This window comes from Erigeron canadensis, chromosome 2 (assembly GCF_010389155.1).
Source record: "Erigeron canadensis isolate Cc75 chromosome 2, C_canadensis_v1, whole genome shotgun sequence".
NCBI lineage: Eukaryota > Viridiplantae > Streptophyta > Magnoliopsida > Asterales > Asteraceae > Erigeron > Erigeron canadensis.
Window position 1 is genome coordinate 13,497,687 of NC_057762.1, and position 21,868 is coordinate 13,519,554.

The 21,868-nt window shown below is 33.8% G+C and overlaps 3 protein-coding genes across 3 annotated transcripts; all 3 read left to right on the top strand.

The window, feature by feature from the left end:
* Positions 1-1,029: 1,029 nt before the first annotated feature.
* LOC122587741 lies at positions 1,030-2,738 on the top strand. The gene is made up of 7 exons (XM_043759904.1): positions 1,030-1,161; positions 1,272-1,545; positions 1,646-1,742; positions 2,086-2,213; positions 2,294-2,378; positions 2,479-2,611; positions 2,682-2,738. Exons 1-7 carry the CDS (start codon positions 1,030-1,032, stop codon positions 2,736-2,738), a joined length of 906 nt encoding a protein of 301 aa, XP_043615839.1.
* Positions 2,739-3,006: 268 nt separating this feature from the next.
* LOC122587742 lies at positions 3,007-4,823 on the top strand. Its single transcript, XM_043759905.1, has 4 exons — positions 3,007-3,303; positions 3,411-3,488; positions 3,587-3,700; positions 4,254-4,823. Exons 1-4 carry the CDS (start codon positions 3,007-3,009, stop codon positions 4,821-4,823), a joined length of 1,059 nt encoding a protein of 352 aa, XP_043615840.1.
* Positions 4,824-8,235: 3,412 nt separating this feature from the next.
* LOC122587045 (probable polyamine oxidase 4) lies at positions 8,236-16,456 on the top strand. The gene is made up of 10 exons (XM_043759115.1): positions 8,236-8,723; positions 9,066-9,181; positions 9,638-9,726; positions 9,820-9,933; positions 10,156-10,243; positions 10,323-10,408; positions 10,809-10,911; positions 11,272-11,369; positions 12,547-12,976; positions 15,990-16,456. The coding sequence occupies exons 1-10, from the start codon at positions 8,699-8,701 to the stop codon at positions 16,302-16,304; spliced, it is 1,464 nt and encodes a 487-aa protein (XP_043615050.1). The 5' UTR covers positions 8,236-8,698; the 3' UTR covers positions 16,305-16,456.
* Positions 16,457-21,868: the final 5,412 nt, after the last annotated feature.

Here is a 21,868-nt window from a genome sequence, read left to right on the forward strand (position 1 = left end):
TTCTTCTTTTATGTTTCTGTTTCATTTACTTTTTTTTTTATTGATTAGTAGTAGTTAATTTTCTTGTAAATCATATTTAGTGGATTTTCTAGTAGCTTATGAACATCAACAACACATAAAAAAAACAAAATTTTGTCATTTCTTTTATGTTTCTGTTTCATTTACTTTTTTTGTATTGATTAGTAGTAATTAATTTTCTTGTAATATTATGTTCTAATTCGAATATATCTTCAATAAAATGTTATTTTCTTAAATGGTGTTCTTACAATCACAATATCTCTCGTATAATCCCTCTTTACATACTAAAGGAGGGTTGCTCCGGTAATACCCCAAGCTTACTTGTCAAGCAGAGAGCTTCGTCACATTGGATATATGACGCAATGGGTGATGTTTTTTGTGTGTTTTTAACGGTGTATAATTGTGTGTATATGTATATATGGTGTATAAACAAATCATACATGTGTATATATATTAGTTAATTAGTTATGGTACGCTTTTATTTGAAATTGTGTTTTTGGGCGGGATTGTAGTTGCAGGGGTTGCAGGAGGTGGCTACTTGCAGGCATCGAAACTCATCTACTAATGTAGGCGCCAATTTTTGAATTTGGTGTGAGTGTGTAAGGTGTTTGTGTTTGAATTTAGGATGGATAATACAATGGGCGGGAAGGTGTTTGTGTTTGTTTTAATTAATTAATTTAAGGAGCATAATTACTTAATAATTAAAAACAAATAGGATGGAGGTACGGTTTGGTGATTATGGTGGTTGTCTTTGAAGCATTAAATGTTATGTGTGTTTTCCCATATTTTAGCCGCCTCCTATCTTCAACTTCATAATCTATATATATATATATACCTACATACACATATACACATATATGTGTACGAAAAGTACACCAGAGAGTTGTTAATCTGAATAGGGATTTGACACCACTATTCATAATCTTGAGATCTACAATTGACCTAATCAAGAAAGAGAAAACCATAAATATAATCCACAAAGCAATTTCCATACACAAAAACATACTTCCGATGGCCACCAACAAAATAACTCTTGTGGAGCAACTAGATGCATCAAAGGATTTCATAAACATGAAAGTTAAGATAATCCGTCGATGGATTAATCAAATTCAAAGGCTTGAGATGGTGTTGGTTGATGAAAAGGTAAGTTATATTTATGTGTTGTTTTTATATAAAAAGTATAATCTACCATATCATCTTATTGGGTTGCATACATCTATATCTAAGTCGTATTTTTTGTGTTTTTTTGTTAGGGTGCGAAGATTCAATGTACTGTTAAGAAGGACTTGGTTCCTATGTTTGATGAACTGATCAAGGAGGATACTGCTGTCATTATCAAGAGATTTGGTGTTGGTAAAAACGATGACCCCTTCCCTGTCGTCCAACATAATCTAAAGTGTAACTTTTACAAAACTACTGAAGTACAACATGGTGTGCCTTTTACATACAATGGGTATGGGTTCTCATTCTTGCCTTTCAATGAGATCACTGTCACTAAGGCTAGAGATAAAGATACTCTCAACATTGGTTAGTAACCATAATTTTGTAATATATATTTATAACTGAAAGCATACAAATATAGTAGTGTGAACAATTTACTGAAAGTTTTTTTATTCGATTTCCATAGATGTCATTGGTTGTGTAAGTTGGTGTGGAAATCTTAAGGTGTTCAAGTCTGCAACTCAAACAAGCAAGAGGTTCAACATGGAGTTGAAAGATTTGGAGTAAGCTTACTTCAATCTGGAGGGATTCTCTACCTTATAGTAGAATTCTTTTTATGGAACTGTTTATGTTAGATTTGGAATTCTTTTTATGGAACTGTTTATGTTAGATTTGGAATTCTTTTTATGGAACTGTTTATGTTAGAATTTTTTTTATGGAACTGTGTTTTAGATGCATATACATCTGTTATTCAATATGTCAGTTGTTATAAATGATGAAAAAATCATAACTTTATTATAATGCAACATAGGGTGTTAGTGAATGCCCCTGTACCTGTCATATACATTTATATACTATCATTGATCATATTTAATGAATTAGTTAATTTAGTTAATATTTTTACAGTGGTAGAACACAACGTTGCACTTTATGGAATGATTATGCAGTTCAGTTTAATGCGTTTCTGGAGCAGAACAAATCTAAAGAGCATGTCATTGTCATCATGCAACATGCTCTCATTAATGAATGGAAGGGTAAGCTGAAACTATCTAAGTATACTGTTTCTAATTACATGAATGGAAAGTCATTAACTTTGATGGTGTTGGTCATTCAGAAAACTTGACAGTTCAAACTGATAAATTTGGTACAAGAATTTTTATAAATGAAGATATCCAAGAGGCTAATGACTTTAGGAGGAGGTATCACAATGTTCCTGCATAAATATTCGTATAGATGTTTAAGGAAGGAGTTAAAATACATTTGATAATTTTGTTATTTTTTTTCTTCAAACATGCATAGGTTGATACTTAAGGAAGGAGTTAATGAAGTTTCCCACACAACTTTAGCTTCACAGACTGTTTACCCAAATCGCTTAGAGTTTATCCTAAATACCGATAAGAAACAGTTGGAAGAAGTGAGAGATTCTGAAGAGGTAAGAAACAGTTGGTAATAACATATAACCATATTCCATATTATTGTATAGATAATACTTTACTTCACAGATTGGAGACTTTGTGGTGGTGGCCACAATCGCTATGCTTGAGCAAGAGTTTGGATGATTTTTTATTGGTTGCCGCAAAGATGGTAAGAAAGTGATTACCAAAATGGAGTACTTAGAAGTTGCAGATGAAAATGAACTCACTGATGAGCTGATTAGTGCTCCAGCTGACAGTCTATAGTGTCGAAAAGAAAAAGCAATTGCAACAGAAGTTGTACCCAAGTAATACTGCTCAAACACTGAGATTGTCATAGTTTTATCAAATATTTATTAACAATCTGACATGGAGTTTATATGTGAATTATACCAATTTTAGGTTCAGAGTTACCATGAGAGTCCAAGACAGCACCGGCAGTTCATCCTTTGTTATGTGGGATAGAGATGTCCAAAAGTTGCTTGGGTTAAGTGCAAATGATATTCGTCAAAGGCAATTGAACAACAATGATGATGAGTCTTACCCTCATGAACTTGAAGGCCTCTTAAATGTGAAAGTGGCATGTAAGATCAAGATTGACAAATACAATCTGAAACACAAGGGCAGTGCTTATATTGTTATCAAGATGTGTGATGATCCTGATATCATTACTGAATTAGAAGAACCAGCAGAACCAGAAAACAACAGTGAGGTACTCAATATATAATATCGTAATACAGGTCACATATATAGACCTAAATTTCATTAGTATCATCTTATTAGTATCAGTATATACTAACATACCTTTTTCATGTTTAGGTCCAGGGAGAGCCTTCAATGCCTCAAGTAGCAATTGTTAAACTTGGTGAGGAGTCGCAAGGTGCACCGGATTCAAAGGTAATTTGATATATAGTTCATTTGGTTGGTTGGTTTGTTTCCATATTTTGAATATAATAGGCTAATATGTGGATAGTTCTTATGTGGTGTGTTTGCAGGATGCATTCTCGGTTACTGGCGATTCTTTGGCCACCGAGATTGAGAAAGATAGTGAGACCAGTCCGTTGCAGAAAAGAGCTAACGAAACTCCCGGTGTTGAATTAACAAACAAGGTTAGGAAAAGGATGCGCAGACCCAAAATTTACTAGGAACAAAGAAGAATGATTTGGATGCAGGTAATTGTCTTTTGAACAAACAAGGTTGAAAGTCTTTTGAAAGTGTGAATGCAGTTAATTGTCTTTTGAAAGAAGAATCTACTATTATATCAATGTGTTGTTTTTTTATTCCAAATGTTGGATTGTGAAGTTGTGTTGGTTAAATTATGTAATGTGTTAAACTTATGTCATGTGTTAAACTTATGTTATGTCAAGTCATGATTTATCTTATGTTGTTTTGCACTTAACTTCAACCATGTATCTGTTTAACTTCAACCACTTAATGCGGTTAGTAAAAATGAAGGAGGAGTTTACTTTGTTTATGGATATGGAGGTACGGGCAAAACTTATCTTTGGAAAACTTTGACAGCTGCCTTACGGTTAAAAGGTCAAATTGTGTTGAATGTTGCTTCAAGTGGAATAGCATCACTATTACTAACTGGTGGACGAACTACACACTCAAGGTTTGTTATTCCAATTAACATCACTGAAAGCTCAATTTGTTCCATAGATCACTAAACTGATAATTTGGGATGAAGCTCCTATGATACATAAACATTGTTTTGAAGCCCTTGATCGAACAATGAGAGATATTCTAAGATCAACCCAACCCAATAGCGAAGATCAAGTTTTTGGAGGCAAAGTAGTAGTTTTTGGCGGTGACTTCCGACAAATCTTGCCAGTTATACCAAAAGGAACCAGAAGTATGATTGTCAATGCAAGTCTAAATTCCTCATATATATGGCACCACTATCAAGTTCTTAAATTGACAGTGAATATGAGGTTAAAAGTTGGAACACAAAAAACCGACTTACAAGAGGTTCAAGAATTTGCTGAATGGATTTTAAAAGTCGGAGATGGGGTTCTTGGTGCTGACAATGATGGCGAAGCAGAAATTGAAATACCTAAGGATTTGTTAATCACTGATTCAAATGATCCCCTTCAGTCACTGATTAATTTTACATATCCAAATATGCTTAACAGTTTGCAAGATCCTATGTTTTTTCAACAACGGACTATTCTTGCACCAACTCATGATGTTGTTGGAACCATAAATGAAAAGTTATTAGATTTGATGTGAGGAGGTGACATACTTAAGTTCTGATAGCCTATGTAAATTTGAAGATGTTAATGCAATTGATGCCACTTTGTTCTCACCAGAAGTCATAAACCAACTTAGATTAGCCGGATTACCAAATCATAAGTTGGTGCTGAAAATTGGAGTCCCAATTATGTTACTGCGGAACCTCGATCAACAGAATGGTTTGTGTAATGGCACAAGTCTACAAGTGGTCAGATTGGGAAAACATGTAATTGAAGCCAAAATCATAACTGGAACAAACATAGGTACTCACACTTTAATCTCAAGGTTAAAGATGACACCATTTGATAAAAGGATTCCAGTTAAGATTTGTCGAAAACAATTTCCTATTTCAGTGTGTTTTGCTATGACAATAAACAAGAGCCAAGGACAATCACTCGATCGTGTTGGTTTGTATCTGCTCGACCAGTTTTTAGTCATGGTCAATTGTATGTTGCAGTGTCAAGAGTGAAAAGCAAAAAAGGATTGAAAATTCTAATACAAGATGAAGATTTAAAAGTGAAGAACATAACAACAAATGTTGTGTACAAAGAAGTCCTTCGATGTTTGCGAATATCAAAATTTGGATATGAAAGATTGTAGGTTGTTAATTGATGTAAACATGTCATTGCAGAGTCGTGCATGACACCATTTGGCAACATAAATGTAGATTTGGCTGTATAACTTGGTAATGGTAAGTGATTTCTTTGTTAATTCCTATTCAATCACTGTTACTATTGATAGTTATTATTGTGATTTCAAAGACAATGAGAAGGACAATTTAGTTTTGTAAAGAAATGATTATCAAATTCACATGAACTAGAAAATACATAATTAGAGTACTCAAAATACAAAGATCAAATCATTACAGAATACTAACAAAAGCTTAAACAATTCATCATCCCAGACTTAATAAACACTTGAAAGTTAAGAAAACATCATTCTACAATACATGTTTAACAAACATCAAGAGCTATAACTTCTCACCACATTTGTCAACATTGACTGCAAACCTCATAAACTCACATGACTTTAACTTGGTTCTTTCTATAAAAGAACGCCAATCCATCACCACAAACAGGTAGCTTTCATCACCATAGAGCTGCCTATCAATACACAATTCCAACGACGCACTGAACACCATTTCACGATAATGCAGAATAACCTGTGGATAAGTGAACAACTTGTGTGTCCTAACAAAGTTTTTGGGCACAGCCTGCAAAAAGAAACCTTAATAATTTAATCCACCACCACCAAAATTTGAAATGAGACAATCACAACTATCCAAACAGGAGTCACTTTAATTATCAAAAAATGAGGGAGAAGCATATAGTGTTTGTACCAGAATGGGTATTTGCACACCATGATATTGAAGCTTTTGGAAAAAATAAGGCTTACAGTCTTCATGATTCAAATGATAAGCCCTACAATGATGGTTACTTATTTCCTTAATAAAGTGATCTTTAGACACCAAAGACAGGTGATCATCTGCACCCTCTTCAGTACCTCCATTAAGAAATCAAGTAAAATAACATAACTCATAAGTCGGTTTATGATATAGGTAAGAAATGATAAAGAAAATGGAAAACTTACTTAAAACAAGCGCATTTACACCAATCCCATCATTATTGAATACATCAACCTTGAAACTCAGATTTTTTAACTTTGTCAACCTCATAAAGTAACCAACTTTAACATTGTTTTCACATCATACGTTTGTCCAAAAAAGACCTTCAAAACCACCTGCGACTCTTTCTTCTTCACCCACACCATGAAAAAATATTTTTACATTATCTTCAAACCTTTTGCCAATAACCTTGGTAAAGGTTTCATCATAATTTGAAACACTTGCATTTAAATCCCACAACAACAATGGATAAAATGCCTAGATGGAAAAAGAGATTGTTAACTAAATACACCATACAATCACATAAAAACACAGACATAAACATAGACTTAATTTCAATATACCTGCTTTAAATATGTAGAATCAGTAACTTCAATAATACAACTCCAAATCCTAGAAGAATCAGGAATTTCCCGGTATTCCCGACCTTCTGGACTGAAAGTATCAACTTGAAATGTTTGCTTATGTATCCAAGTGAAACATAAGTGACAGAAATCTTGGTATGGTCGGGATTCCAAAAAGAAAGCCCACTGACCACCATGAATCTTTACACACTCATCTTCAACGTATTCAACTGAAACATAGTACCTACGCTTAAGGTAATCGACCAATTTCAATTTCTTGCAGTTTGACGGTATGAACCTTGTGAACTCTTTAAGTAAAATCTATATTAAATAATTAAAAACAACAAAAATTATAAACAACTAAAGAATCATACAGTGTTCTTAATATTAAAATCAATCATAATCACAATATCTACTTACCAAACCTTCAACAAACTTCTTATCATCACCCAACCAAATTAAAAATTGGAAATCCAAATACTGGTATTTAAATACAGAATCATTAGGAAGACAAACTATTTATCATCAAAGCAAACTAATACGTAAATCCATATGAACCTGAATCTAAAAAGTAACTAAAATTAGGGTTACAGATTTTCCTGCTCCAATAGATATGAATTAGTGCAAATACAAATACTAATAAAAGAAGAATAAAATAATAAATTCTTACCTCAATTGACATCTTCAATCACAAACTAATTAGGCGAAATGTGAATGGATAGGAGTTTCAGGGGGATTGGAGGAGAGGGTGGGCATTTTTTTTTTAAAAAAATAAAAATTAAACAACAGTAGTTTTAGTGTATATAAAGGATAGAAGTTTTAAGGGTGTTTGTGGAATGAAAAAGGGTGAAAATGGAATGAGAAACACTTATCATGTCTAGTTGTACCAAACACCCCCATGTGTAGTTAAAGGATTGATGTAGGGGAAATGATATTAGTACCATCTAATTTGACAGTACAATAACTTAATCAAAATCCATGGTACGAATATCAATTCTCTTTATGGAGGAGTGGTAGTATATTTAATAAAAATCATTTTTTTTATCTAAATAAATATATAAGAGCTATGTAATAAAACAAAACTTAAAATACATTTGTATTATTTGTATGGCTTATTAGTTTTTATTTAATATATTTAACTTCTAAACTAATTATTTTGTTTTCTCAATTATATTTTAGAATCAATTTACTAAAATCGATTTTTAAAAACATACGTGTGTTTTATATGGGATAAAACTATAGTAATATAATAATAAAAGGGGAGTTATGGTAACATATACTCGTATAAACTTAGGCGTCTAACAGAAAAATAATAAATATAATATTAATATACATTTCCAGCAAACCAATGCCGACTTACTTGCGTGTATAAATTTTGTGCTATCTCTCGCCCCATCAAAATATCTTCTTCTTCTTGTTCATTGCATCGGCGTTTTTTTGTTTGCTATTGTACATCATCTCCTTATTCACTCGTTATTATCATTATAATTTTATTCTCTTTTTATATATATATTGGAAAGAAAATTGAATACATAATAAATGGCATAAGTGTGTGTGCTTTGATTTATTATAGTAGAACAGGTGTTTCGAGTATTGGGTTAGATCAAATTCGATAGAGAAATTGGATTATGAGGTGGTTTGACAAACTGAGGGGTTGTTGTAATTGTAGCAGCTGCTGTTTTATAGCCGGCCTTATGATTTTCATTATTTCTAATTCTAATTTTAATTCTAATCAATTATTACTAGTTTCTTCTAATTTTCCTAATCCTATACACCCTTCTTCTTCTTCATTATTAATTTTGGTTTAAATCTCCTCATCTTTCTCTTATTTTATTTTGATAAAAAGTAAAATAAAATACACCAAAATCATTCTCTCCTTCTTCTTCTTCTTCTTCTTCTTGGCGATGGAGTTCAAAGATTCGATTTCTGGTAATTCTCATCACTCATTTGTTTCAGTTTTTATTTATATTTGCTGTTATCATTTTATGAAAATTCTTATACAATAGTTATATTTATATACAATGACTTTATATTTGTCATGTTTTTTAGATATGCACGTCATATTACTCCAATTTTATAATTGTGTGTATCATCATGCATTTCTTAATTAGTTAGCATTCAGTGGATATGTAGACACACATATCGTTTAGTTTTTCATTTTTTTAAAGTAGATAATAATAATAATAATGTAACTATGTAAGTAGAAAAATATCAAGCCGATTATCTATGTTTGTGTTGTTGAAATATTTATGTATGTGTTGTTGTTTGTAGGCGTCTTCGCATCGTGTATTGAGAGGCAACAAAGCTCAAAACCAACTGTCATTGTGATAGGAAGCGGTATTTCCGGGATATCTGCTGCACATCTACTTAATAACGCTGATTTTGAGGTTATCTTTTATTATTGTTAAGCTAAATGCTCAAAAATGTATTTCACTAAATGCCCTTTCGTTTTACTGGTACAACTTTTTTTTTTTGCTTTCAATTTAAAAGCTCAACTTTGAAATATATGAACCATAGCAATCATTATGCCGTAATTGATTTAACAACATTTTAATTCAGAAGGAAGAAATTGGAATGGGACGTTGAAATCTATGGCTTTTTGATCGGTCGTACATGCCCATTAATGAAAGCGTCTTGCTAGTAAATTACTCAAGATTGTTTTATAAAAAAGGTTCACAAGTTAAAGGAGTAGTCCCTAAGTCGTTCTTAATTGAAAATTTTGCAAAACTAGAGTAACTTTCTATGCATATTGCTCTATATTATATTGTTAGATACTCCTTAGATTAGATTAGTTAGTTCATTAGGCATATATTGTTTCGACTAATGAGGTCCGTGCACCACAGGTAGTGTTATTGGAATCACGAGATAGAATTGGTGGCCGCATTCACACTGATTACTCATTTGGGTGCCCAGTCGATATGGGAGCGTCATGGCAAGTTGCCAGTCTCCCTTTTTGTAGTAATTTAGTTTCCAAATTAGTCTTTCTACATTATAATGTAGCATGATGATGTGGTTCACTTTCCAGGTTGCATGGTGTATGCAATGAAAATCCTTTGGCACCGTTGATTCGTCGTTTAGGTCTTCCGTTATATCGGACAAGCGGTGACAATTCAGTCCTGTATGACCATGATTTGGAGAGGTAGTTTTTTTCGAAACTGTTTTGTATTTATTCTCTCTTAACTTGGGATATTCCTTTAATACACGATGGATAATTATAATATTTTTTCAATTAACTTCTATTCTAATTCTGTTCGTGTACTTCGATGAGACTTACATTTACTTAATGCCAATTTCTTGTGCATTTGTTCAACAAAATCAGATGATAAAAATAATAATATGATAAAAAAAATTTTTCATGCAGCTATATGCTATATGACAAGGAAGGTCATCAGGTTCCTCAACAAATAGTCATTGAAGTTGGAGAAGCATTCACAAGAATTCTCAGGGAGGTATGTTTATTGGTTTGAAAATCTCTTGTGGATTTTATCTTATGTTATGCCGCTTTTGAAGAAGTTTCGTCGTTGACAGACTGAAAAGGTGAGGAACGAAAATCAACATGATCTTTCAGTTCTCCAAGCGATATCCATGGTATTGGAAAGACATCCAGAGTTAAGGTAAAATTTTTATTATATCTACATCTAAATCTAGACTACTTCATAAAGCATCTGCAATGTGTCTTTAAATTAAAAATCTTAAGAACACTTTAAATATAGTAAGTCATAAATAATAAATAATCATGAATATACAATTAATTCGATTCAATATTCATAAAGTTGTCCACAATAATTTTTTTTTCCATACTCGAATTTAAATTTAAAAACTTCTTTTACATCCTCATTGGTCACCAATGATCGGTGCAACCGAACGTTGTCACCTTTAGTTTTGCCTTTACGTTGAATCTGTATAACTTTACGCATTGTGTTGGTACATTTTCTAGTAAAATACAATTGAAATGATTGCATACTTTTCCATGCTAACATTATTGCTATGTATATATATATATATATCTTGCAGACAAGAGGGACTAGCTTATGAGGTGCTGCAATGGTACATATGTAGAATGGAAGCTTGGTTTGCTGCAGATTTGGATGTACTATCTCTAAAAAACTGGGATGAGGTTAGTCATATGTTTATTTTACTGTTTTTCGAGCATTCTGTTCTGATTTGTTTTTACATACACCCGGATTCAATAATAGTTTGATTTTGAAATAAATTTATCCAATTTATGTAAATGTTCTTGAAGTTTGTAGTTATAATGCTTGTAGAAAAAAAACAATAGATGTCAAGGTTGATTGAGGATAGTTTGGTCTTTAGAATTTTGCTAGTCATATGCTGTTCCCATGATCAACATTTGCATTATGTAACCTTGGGACATGATCCTCTAGTTTACTATTAACACGATGACATAGATGATTTTTTATTAGAATTCTATTCTCTCTGATAAGTGTTGTGGACTAAATGATTTCTTAACACGTAGGAACACGTGCTGACTGGTGGGCACGGGTTGATGGTCGAGGGGTATTATCCTGTACTTAAGGCCCTGGCAAAGGATATTGATATCCGTTTAAATCACAGGTTTGTTTCCATATTATAAGATTCTTGTGCACTCTAGTAATGACACATCTTAGCCTTAATAATTTATACCTTTTGTAAAAGGTTACCCCTTGTTAACTTTTATAAATCATAATAAAATAGGTAAATGGCTGAATACCACTTGACTTTACAAACAATGCACCAAATGCAACAACCAATCACCGACTAGAACTAGCTACCCCTTGTTAATTTATAGCTTGTCAAAGCTTCATAGTTAGTTTATAGCTATCAGATAAATAGAAACTAGAAGAGTACCCGCACGATGCGGTGAGGGTGACGGGTGGTGGTGGTGGTGATAGGTTATTGATGTAAAATGGGGTAGTGTACTTATTTTAGAAGCTAAGGGTGGATATTGTTCTAAACAAAGATACAATAACTGATTGTGTTTTATTATATGAATTGATGATTTACAATGAAAAGATGATAACAATTTATACACATTTGTCTCCTAATTATGGTAACATGACTAAGTGATGGCGGGACTCTTGGCTGGAAAGTTGGCTGGAGGATAATCACGTATTGATGAATGCAATCTCTTATTTTGGGAAATGATGTTATAATGATCCCTTATTTCTTTTAACAATTGTAAATTAATTTCATTAAGGATATTATAGGTATTTCAAATAGTTATTATAGGTATTTTAGGAGGAGTGTCTAAAGTAGTGAATAAAAAAGGTGGTCCTTTTAGGGTTATCAACTACTTAGTTGAAAAAAATGGAGGGAACAAAGGCTTGATAATGTAGTATAGATATAGATGTGAAGTCAAAAGTGAGTATGATAAAGTCTTTGAGATGAGGACACTAGATCTTCAGGTATCATACATAGTTGGCAGCTTCTTATATGAATTGGGGTTTCTGGGAACATATTTTTATGCTGATTACCATATATGTAAGCTGATAGATATCAGGCGTCTTATTTTCTTTTCCAATATTAAAGTTCCATGGTTTTTGTTCATAAAATGTTAATACCCCAATAGGAATGGTAATAATAGCAGCGTCTGCAACAAATTTGTAAACTGATAGATATCATTCTGAAGATCCAAGGATACATAGAATGCGAACTGCTATAAGTTGTGAAACAAGGATCCTGAAGATCCATTTTACTGTTTAATCTGTAATTCTTTTTGCATCTGTTATCTGAGTTGATATACATTATATAGGGTTACAAGGATATTGAATGGCCCAAATGAGGTGAGGGTCATAGTCGATGGTGGAAGAACATTTGTTGCAGACGCTGCTATTATTACCATTCCTATTGGGGTATTAAAAGCCAACTTAATTGAGTTTGAGCCAAAGCTACCCGAGTGGAAAGTTTCTGCTATTTCAGATCTTGGTATGGGCAATGAAAATAAGATTGCATTACGTTTTGATAACGTGTTTTGGCCGAATGTGGAGTTGTTGGGAACAGTTGCTCCAACATCATATTCTTGTGGATATTTTCTTAATCTACACAAGGCAACAGGTCATCCTGTTCTTGTCTATATGGCTGCTGGAAGATCTGCTTATGACCTTGAGAAACTTTCCGAAGAGGCTGCTGCTAATTATTCAATGTTGCAGCTTAAGAAAATGTTTCCTCAAGCAACCCAACCGGTATGCCTATTTCTTAATTTCTTTTTAATAATGTTGTTAAATGAGAGCTAAGGTGACAAGTTGCCTCGAGTGTACATATACATAAGCTTAGGTATCGGACAACCTATATATGCATATAGGGAACACTCAGTGTGTGGTTTTTTGTACATATACATAAGCTTATGTACCTCACATACTAATATATTTTAATATTTTTAGTATAATGAATAAATGATCGTCCATGTTTTTATGATTTAAAATATTATGATGTGAGGGGTGTTATACTTAATCAAGGTACATGACAACCTTATATATATATATATAAGGAGTAGTCCTAAAATAACTTGCACCTATATATATATATAAAATATATATACATGACAACCTTATATTTTTAAGTATGGCTTGTCTATGCTGTATGTAATTCATAGTGTAGGGTAAGCTAGGTTTGTTGGTTATGCTTTTTGCTAGTTTTTATGTATACATATATAGGGCATGTCTTATATATGAATTAGTATGATACTTAATGATACTACTTGCATTATAATGTTTTTAGGTGGTGTTATAAAAGTCAACGGGATAATTTCCCCCTTTACCCACATAAATGTGAGTATAAAGTTGTCTGACATCTAAGTTTAGGTGTGAAACCCATTACATACTAATTTTTTAATATATATTTTGTTAAATGAATAAATGATTGGGACCCCATGTTTTTATGGATTAAAAAAGTAGTATGTGAGTGTTCCACACCTAAGCTTGGTGTCGGGCAACCATATATTCTCAAATCCGATATATATATACATATATGTGTATATTGTCTATGTACTAAAAACTAATATGATTTGTACAAGTCTTTTTGCATTAGGTACAACTTTTTTTACTTTTGTCATTTTTGATATTTTACCCTTAAGTTTCTAACTTTTGACTTTAGGGCTTTTTATCCGAAAAGTACCTCAACTTGTCACTTTTTACTTTATTGCGGTCTAAACAAAAATCTCTCATATCTAAGGGGAAATAACCAGCTAAAACACCTATATTGGGTCTTCAATAAGGTAGCCAGTCATTTTTGATTTTACTTTTTATTCTAATTTATTTTATAATATATTTTATAATTTACATTATAAAAAGCAACAACCAGATCTTCATACGTAAAAACCCAGAAACATATTTCTATCAATCTCCTCTTTCCAATTATTTTGAGTCAAATCAAAAACACCCACATATATTTCAATATATTTCAATCACATTAAAAACCCTCATTCTCCCATTTCCATCGTACTCTTCCGAATGTTCCATCATAATGATCGAAAAAGAAAATCCCAGCATAAAAAAACATTAGTAAAACAACTTTAAAGAAAAAAAAAGATACTATTGAAGAACAACCAGCATTAAAAACGAAGATATAACTATGTGATCAGAATCTAAATGCCAAAACTTCTCAGATCTGAATTTGGTACAAATCGAATTTGCTCGGAAGCTGCAGCACACGGCGATGAAAATATGATCTAAATAACCAAGAAAGGCTAGTGATGGGGAGATGTGGCGGCGCGGTGGTGACCTTCATTTAGATGGTTGCCTTTGTTTGCTTAGATGTTGATGAAGATTATTTTGTAGCATTTTTGAGGTGCACTTCGTTTTTTCCGGCAAGGTAGGCGGGCGGCAGCCAGCAGGCGGTGGGTAGTTGGATTTTGAAGAGAATCAGATATATCAAAGATGACGGCGCCGGCGGTGGCTATGTATGATGGTGGTGACAGATCAATTATTCTCCGGTGGCGGCTGTGTATGGTGGTGGTGATAGACGATGGTCGGGGATGGCTGTGGTGATAGGCTGAAGAATCCAGCGGCGGTTGTGTAAGCGGCGGCTGTGTATGCTGATGGTGATAAACAGCGGTGGTGATAGGCGGCGGTGGTGAATGGTGGTGGTGGAGTAGTTGATTTGGGGGAGAGATAATAGAAAGGGATGAATGGAAAAAGATTAGAAAGGTAGAACTGATTTGGGGAGGAGATAAAGAGAAAGATATATATATATATATGTATGCATATATATAATATATATATATGATTAAATAAATTGGGATTAATCGGGTCGTAGGTGCACAGATGGGTGCCACGTAAGTAATGACCGGCCCCACAACATGCTTCAGCAGGTAAAAACCCAATATAGTTGGTTTAGCCGGATTTTTCCCCTAGATAGGACAGATTTTTGTTTAGACCCCAATAAAGTAAAAAGTGACAAGTTGAGGTACTTTCCAGATAAAAAGCCCTTGACTTTACCCTAATTATAATATAACTTTAACACTTTTTGACTTTTGACTCATTTCATTTTTACCCCTCAAAATTTCTATCTTTTAACTTTTAGCCCTTATCAAAAATTTCGTTTTCAATTTTTGACACTAAACTTTAGAATTATGATGTTTTTATCCAACTACTTTCACACATTTACGTTCTCTTTTTATGACATTTGGTTATATATAACGTTTTTTAATATATTATATCTTTCGTCACCTTACGTTATACGTTCATGTAACATTAAAATATAGTAATTGTTTTATTCTATGTTTTTTATACATCCTATAATTTTTAGGATAATGATAAATATACCTAATAAATATATCTAAAACTATGCCTAATTCATTAAATTTTGACACATATTCTACATATTCTCTTTCTAAATCCTTATCATAAATCTTGTCATGTGTCAATCATTCCTTATTAGGCATATAGTCCTAAATTCTAGGCACATTAATCATTTTCCTAATTTTTATTGTTCTTATATGTTACTTTTATTAGTGTTATATATCTTTTGCCTTTTTCTAAATTTGGGTTCTAAGATTTAACATCAATGTACTATTATATATTCTAGCTAAGCAATTACTTTCTCCTCTAAACGTGTTCCGCGGCAATGTGTGGGTTTATAAACTAGTATATTTACTGCAAATGATCTTTTAACTCAGTCACGGAGTATCATTAAAGATTTATATGAATATTGCCATAGTGTTGTGTATTATCATACTAATGTGTACGCAACAAACAGGTTCAGTATCTCGTTTCACGTTGGGGAACTGACCCAAACTCCCTTGGATGCTACTCATATGATGTGGTAGGAAAGCCATCAGATATATATGAAAGGCTTCGTGCTCCATTGGGCAATCTCTTTTTTGGAGGTGAAGCCGTCAGTGTGGAAAACCAGGGATCTGTTCATGGAGCTTACTCTTCCGGAGTTGCTGCTGCCGAAAATTGCCGTAAGCTTCTTATGGAGAGACGTGGCTTCCTGGACAAGTTTCAGATTGTGTCTTTTAGTGATGCAATTCTTGAAACCTCATTCCCCCTTCAAATCTCTAGGATTTAGTCAACAATGGGGACTAGAAATAAAACTCTTGAACATTTTAATTCCATGATTTGAAGTAACTTGTTTATTTGGTTCCGTGATTTAATTTATATTATAAATAAAAGTGTATGACACATATTCGGTCGTTATTATTATTTATTTATTTTACAAAATTTGACTCAGACCGAAAGCTTAAAGGTAGATTAGAAGCTAATGATAATTGATACAACACCTAAGGGGCTCACCGGAATTCTTTGGAATTCATAGGAATTGGAATTTAAATTCCATTCTTTCACTTGTTTGGTTGAGAAAAATATGAAATTGGAATTTAAAAAATTCCATCAAATTCAATCAAATTAATTGAAACATGGAATTTAGAATTACTTCACAAACTTGATGAAATTTATAAACATTTCAAGGAATTCATTGATGTTTATCAATATACCTTTTTACACCTAATGAAATCTATAAATATTTTAAAGAATTCATTGATGTTTACCAATATACCCTTTTACACCTAAAACACCAAATTAAAAAATATTCTGCAAATCAAACACTCCTAAATACAAAATTTTTTACATAATAAGGTGCAACATGTGATGAACAAATAGCAGTGTTATTGCATAAGGAATTAAGGATAATTAGTATGTCAAGCTGGTCGTACAGGGTTTTGAACGTGATACTTGGGCCTTTCTTTTAAGTTCCTTATAACTCCATACCGATGGCTAGTGTAATGTTTTATTATTTTTTTTTTCTTTTTCACAAATTTAAATAAACAACATTGTTTATTAAAATTAAAACATTACATTTATTATAAAATAAAACATTACACTAAAAATAATCTTTAGAAAGACATTATTAGTGAATAAAAAACAACACATTGATGTTGATTGTGGTTTTCCAGAATGTTCCTTAGAGCGTTACAAATTTAATGGTGTACCCTTCTATGTTGGTCCACGTACAAGATTGAGACCCTAGTAGCACGTATGAACTCTTTTTCAAAAAGATTATACACTCGTTATCTTCAATGATCATGTTGTGTAGAATCACACAAGTGAACATGATATGTTTTATCTTCTTGACGTTGTATGGTCGTGCATGTTAGTGCATGTTGTTCAATGATTTGCTAGCCACCTTGAAGTACCTTGAATGTTGGCTCGATGTCTTTCCCTGCAACTTCTTAGTATCTTTTGATCTTGGTGGTTTTTGATTCCATCGGGCACTTGAAAGAATTTACAAAACTGTATCCTTTATAAATTGGTCGCCATTAACAGAATACAACAACTCATCGAACAAATCTGATTCGTTGATGGACGTTGATGTCGTTGTTCAAACTTACAGGTACAAAGTAACCATGTCAAATCCACACATTATATGAAGCAACTGCTTCAAGCATGATTGTTGGATGTCCTTTGTCGCCTCGCGTGTATTGCCCTTGCCACGCCACTGGACAATTGCTCCAACTCCAATGCTTGCAGTCAATGTTATCAAGCATTCCCAGGAAACCATGCATCTTAGAATGTTTAGTAGTAATATATGCTTCTGTTGGCTTTCTCAAGTACTAGTCGAGATATAGTTGTATCACACACCAACATAACTAGTCAATGGTATCCCATATCTTGCGCCATCAGAAAGTACTCATCTCATTTAAAGTACCCATCTAAAGCATTATCCTTAGCACCATAAGCTAATTGGCGTATGGAAAAAATGCACTTCTTGGAAAATATTAAAAGCGGGACAACCAGCACTATCTGTTGGGTTTTATAACTAATTATCACAACAATTCACAAAGCACGCAACGGAAGACAAGATCTATATAGTTTAAATAATTAACCAAGGAATAGAATTTGTACCTTATTATGGAGAGATTGAAGACAAAATAAGGTTTAACTTAATCTCTCTACGATTGCACACTCAACGGTGGAACGTATGTATGCTAGTACTTGATCACGAACAACCTTTTGCTTAAACCCGAAAACCCTTTTTCTAGCTATGTAAAACCGAAACTCAAAACCCTCTTGGGTTTGGAGTTCGACCGGGAGAGAGGAGAGGAAAAGAGAGGAGAAAACCCAATGGATTTAATTGTGTGAAAAACCAAACAACATAGGTTTATATTTATAGGTTTAGGAAACTTAATGACCAAGTCTTGGAGGGTTTTGAGCCCTAGTCGACCGACCCCCCCTAGAGAACATTCTAGAGGAGTTTCCTATTTGTTTCCTAATTCCAACTCTTCTCCGTTAAGTCCGTTAATTAAGTACCATTAACTTTTAACTCTTTTAACGAACCTCCGTTAGACTTTCGTGATCAAATTAATCAATAAATTACACTTAATATATTAATTAATTTATAGTAATATTCACGTTGAGGTGTGACCCCGTAGGCTTAAATACTTTTCGGACATACGTTCATTTTACGTGATCATATTCCAACAGCTCCCACTTGAGCTCATAACGAATGAAGGTAATAACATTGGTAAGCGTCTAGCAACACCCCAATGCTCCCGAAAACATTTAAGTACTGTTTAAATGGTCAAGGCATTTATTATCCCTTTGTTCAGATACCTTTGTTAAATATGAATATGGATCGAGATCATTTCATCATTCAACGATTATGTTTCTCATTCTATAACTAATTAATGATTACCAAATATAATCGAGAAAAATCTGGATTTATTTGGGTACGGCCATGAAAACATCTTAACCAGTCCTAATGAGAGCGCCAAATGGTATCATACTTCAATTTTCAAGTTGAAGGAACAAATCCTATATTGACTACACGTGTCAGTCATCATATTTCACGACGCTTTCTGAAAATAGCCCTTTATGTACCCCCTTATTCAGGTGAGTTAGAATTATATCTAGTAAGTGTGATTCATATATGCTGACCTACTTGTGTCTCAAGTCAAAGGATCAATAAAAGTAACAATTTTTCGTTAGTGGGGTAGTCCGATATGCATCCACTATGGATATCATGTGAGTTTGGTGGGATCCATCCATTACATATTCCAAGAATATAACCAATCACTCACATTTGTCTTCGTTTAATTATATTCCCATATAATTAATCGACAATGGACAATTTAGAATATTTAATAATATATAAGATATTAAATGAAATATTCAAGGATTAAACATGCAAATATAGGACACAATTTAATATTGAATGAAATCAAACATATCAAGTACTTTATTTCATTATAGAAAATATAAATTGTTTAACATCCCTTATCCAAACACTGAAACAACAGATTTACATGAAATAACTAGCTAATTTAAGTCCTATGCCATCGGCATGCCTTTCAAGCTTGGGCCTAGACAAAGCTTTCGTGAAAGGATCAGCTAAGTTAAAATCTGTGTGAACTTTGAGTAAATTGATCTCTCCTAGTTCGATCTGCTCTCGAACATAGTGATATCGTCTAACATAATGTCTGGCACCTTTCTGAACTCCGGGTTCGTTGGCAATGATTAATGCACCGGAATTATCACAGTACAAATCAGTGGGTAATTCATTTGAGGGGATCACGTCGAGCCCGCTAATGAACTTCCTTATCCAGACTGCTTCCATTGCGGCTTCTGAGGCGGCAATGTACTCAGACTCTGTTGCAAACATGGTGACTGTGGTTTGCTTCTTGCTTTTCCAGTCCACAGCTCCTCCGTTTAAAACGAAAACGAATCCTGATTGAGACTTCGTGTCATCTTTATCAGTTTGAAATCCAGCATCATAGTATCCGGTCACTTTGAGCTCTAAGTCTGGATTTCCTCCATACACCAAGAATATATCTTTAGTAGCTCGTAGGTACTTCAGAATATTTTTAACAGCAATCCAATGGCTTTCACCGGGATTCTGTTGATATCGGCTTACGATGTTTTGCGCGAACGCCACATCAGGTCTAGTGCATCTAACCGCATACATAATAGATCCTACAACCGAAGCATAAGGAATTCTACTCATACGCTCTACCTCACTAGGCGTAGAAGCACCTTGTTTGACAGATAAACTAAGTTTTTCTTGCATAGGTATAGACCCACGCTTAGAGTTCTCCATCTTGAATCGCTTCAAGATCTTATCAATATAAGCACTCTGACTTAGTCCAATTAATCGTCTTGATCTATCTCGATAGATTTTGATTCCAAGAATTAATGCCGATTCTCCTAAATCTGTCATGGCAAAACACTTTCCAAGATGGGATTTAACATCTTGCAACATTGGAACGTGTTTTCCTATGATTAATATGTCATCGACATACAAGACAAGGAAAGTAACATTACTCCCACTAGCTTTGCGATATACACATGGCTCATCGGGATTTTGAACGAAACCAAACTTTTTGATTTCTTCATCAAACCGTTTATTCCAACTTCTCGATGCTTGCTTTAGTCCATAAATGGATCTTTGAAGCTTGCATACTTTGTTGGGATGTTTCGGATCAATAAAACCTTCCAGTTGATCCATATAGACTTCTTCATCCAAGTAACCATTTAAGAAGGCAGTCTTAACATCCATTTGCCATATCTCAAAGTCATAGTACGCAACTATGGCTAAGAGAATCCTAATAGCTCTAATGTCCGCGACTGGAGAAAAGGTTTCTTCATAATCAACACCGAAACGTTGAGTATAACCTTTCCATCCATGTCAGTCTTCTTCTTGAAGATCCACTTACACCCAACAGCCTGAGCATTTTGTGGAAGATCAACCAAGCACCAGACTTGATTGTCTTTCATGGATTTCATTTCCACCTTTGTAGCTTCAAGCCATTTGTTAGACTCCGGATCTGATAATGCAGCTTTGAAATTCGGAGGCTCATCGAGATTTCCAACGACGTCTTCTTCTACCATCAGACATAGTCTTTCGGTAGGACGTCTTGTCCTTTCGGACCTACGAAGTAGAATCGCTTCATTATCATCGACTTGAGGTTCATCACATTGAACATTTTCCCCTCCAAGTTGATGATTGCTAGTATCTTCAGAAGGTGACACATCTTTCTCTTGAATCTCATCAAGTTCTACAATCCTCCCACTGTTCTCTTGAACTAACTTCTTTTCAAAGAACTCAGCATAACGAGCAACACAAACAGTGTTTTTGGCGGGATCATAGAAGTCGTAACCCATCGTTTCCTTAGGGTATCCGACAAAGATGCACTTACTAGTTCTGGGTTCAAGTTTCTCAGGCGTATCGCGCTTCACAAGTGCCTCACAGCCCCAGACTCTTAAGTAAGACAAATTAGGGACATCACCATGCCATAATTCGTACGGTGTCTTGTCAACCTTCTTGGTTGGAACCATAATGAGAATGCGTACAGCAGTCTCTAGAGCATAATCCCAAAACGAAAATGGGAGAGTTGTACGGGTCATCATCGATCTTACCATTTCTAGCAAGGTTCGATTTCTCCTCTCAGACAGTCCATTATGCTGAGGAGTGTATGGAGGAGTAAACTGTTGGACAATGCCACACGCTTTAAGATAATCCTTAAACTCTTGGCTTAAGTATTCACCACCTCGATCCGAACGAAGAATCTTGATGGATTTACCGAGTTGATTTTCAACTTCATTCTTAAACTCTTTGAATGTTTCGAAGACTTCATGTTT

Bases quoted from the DNA above. Each gene is read 5' to 3' on its own strand.
- LOC122587741 (XM_043759904.1), top strand. From the start codon at position 1,030: ATGGCCACCAACAAAATAACTCTTGTGGAGCAACTAGATGCATCAAAG. The intron at 1,162-1,271 runs GTAAGTTATATT...TTTTTTTGTTAG, and splicing joins TGGTGTTGGTTGATGAAAAG to GGTGCGAAGATTCAATGTAC. The intron at 2,379-2,478 runs GTATCACAATGT...AAACATGCATAG, and splicing joins GCTAATGACTTTAGGAGGAG to GTTGATACTTAAGGAAGGAG.
- LOC122587742 (XM_043759905.1), top strand. From the start codon at position 3,007: ATGAGAGTCCAAGACAGCACCGGCAGTTCATCCTTTGTTATGTGGGAT. The intron at 3,489-3,586 runs GTAATTTGATAT...GTGTGTTTGCAG, and splicing joins AAGGTGCACCGGATTCAAAG to GATGCATTCTCGGTTACTGG. The intron at 3,701-4,253 runs GTTAGGAAAAGG...TTTGTTCCATAG, and splicing joins GTGTTGAATTAACAAACAAG to ATCACTAAACTGATAATTTG.
- LOC122587045 (XM_043759115.1), top strand. From the start codon at position 8,699: ATGGAGTTCAAAGATTCGATTTCTG. The intron at 10,409-10,808 runs GTAAAATTTTTA...TATATCTTGCAG, and splicing joins GAAAGACATCCAGAGTTAAG to ACAAGAGGGACTAGCTTATG. The intron at 10,912-11,271 runs GTTAGTCATATG...CTTAACACGTAG, and splicing joins CTCTAAAAAACTGGGATGAG to GAACACGTGCTGACTGGTGG.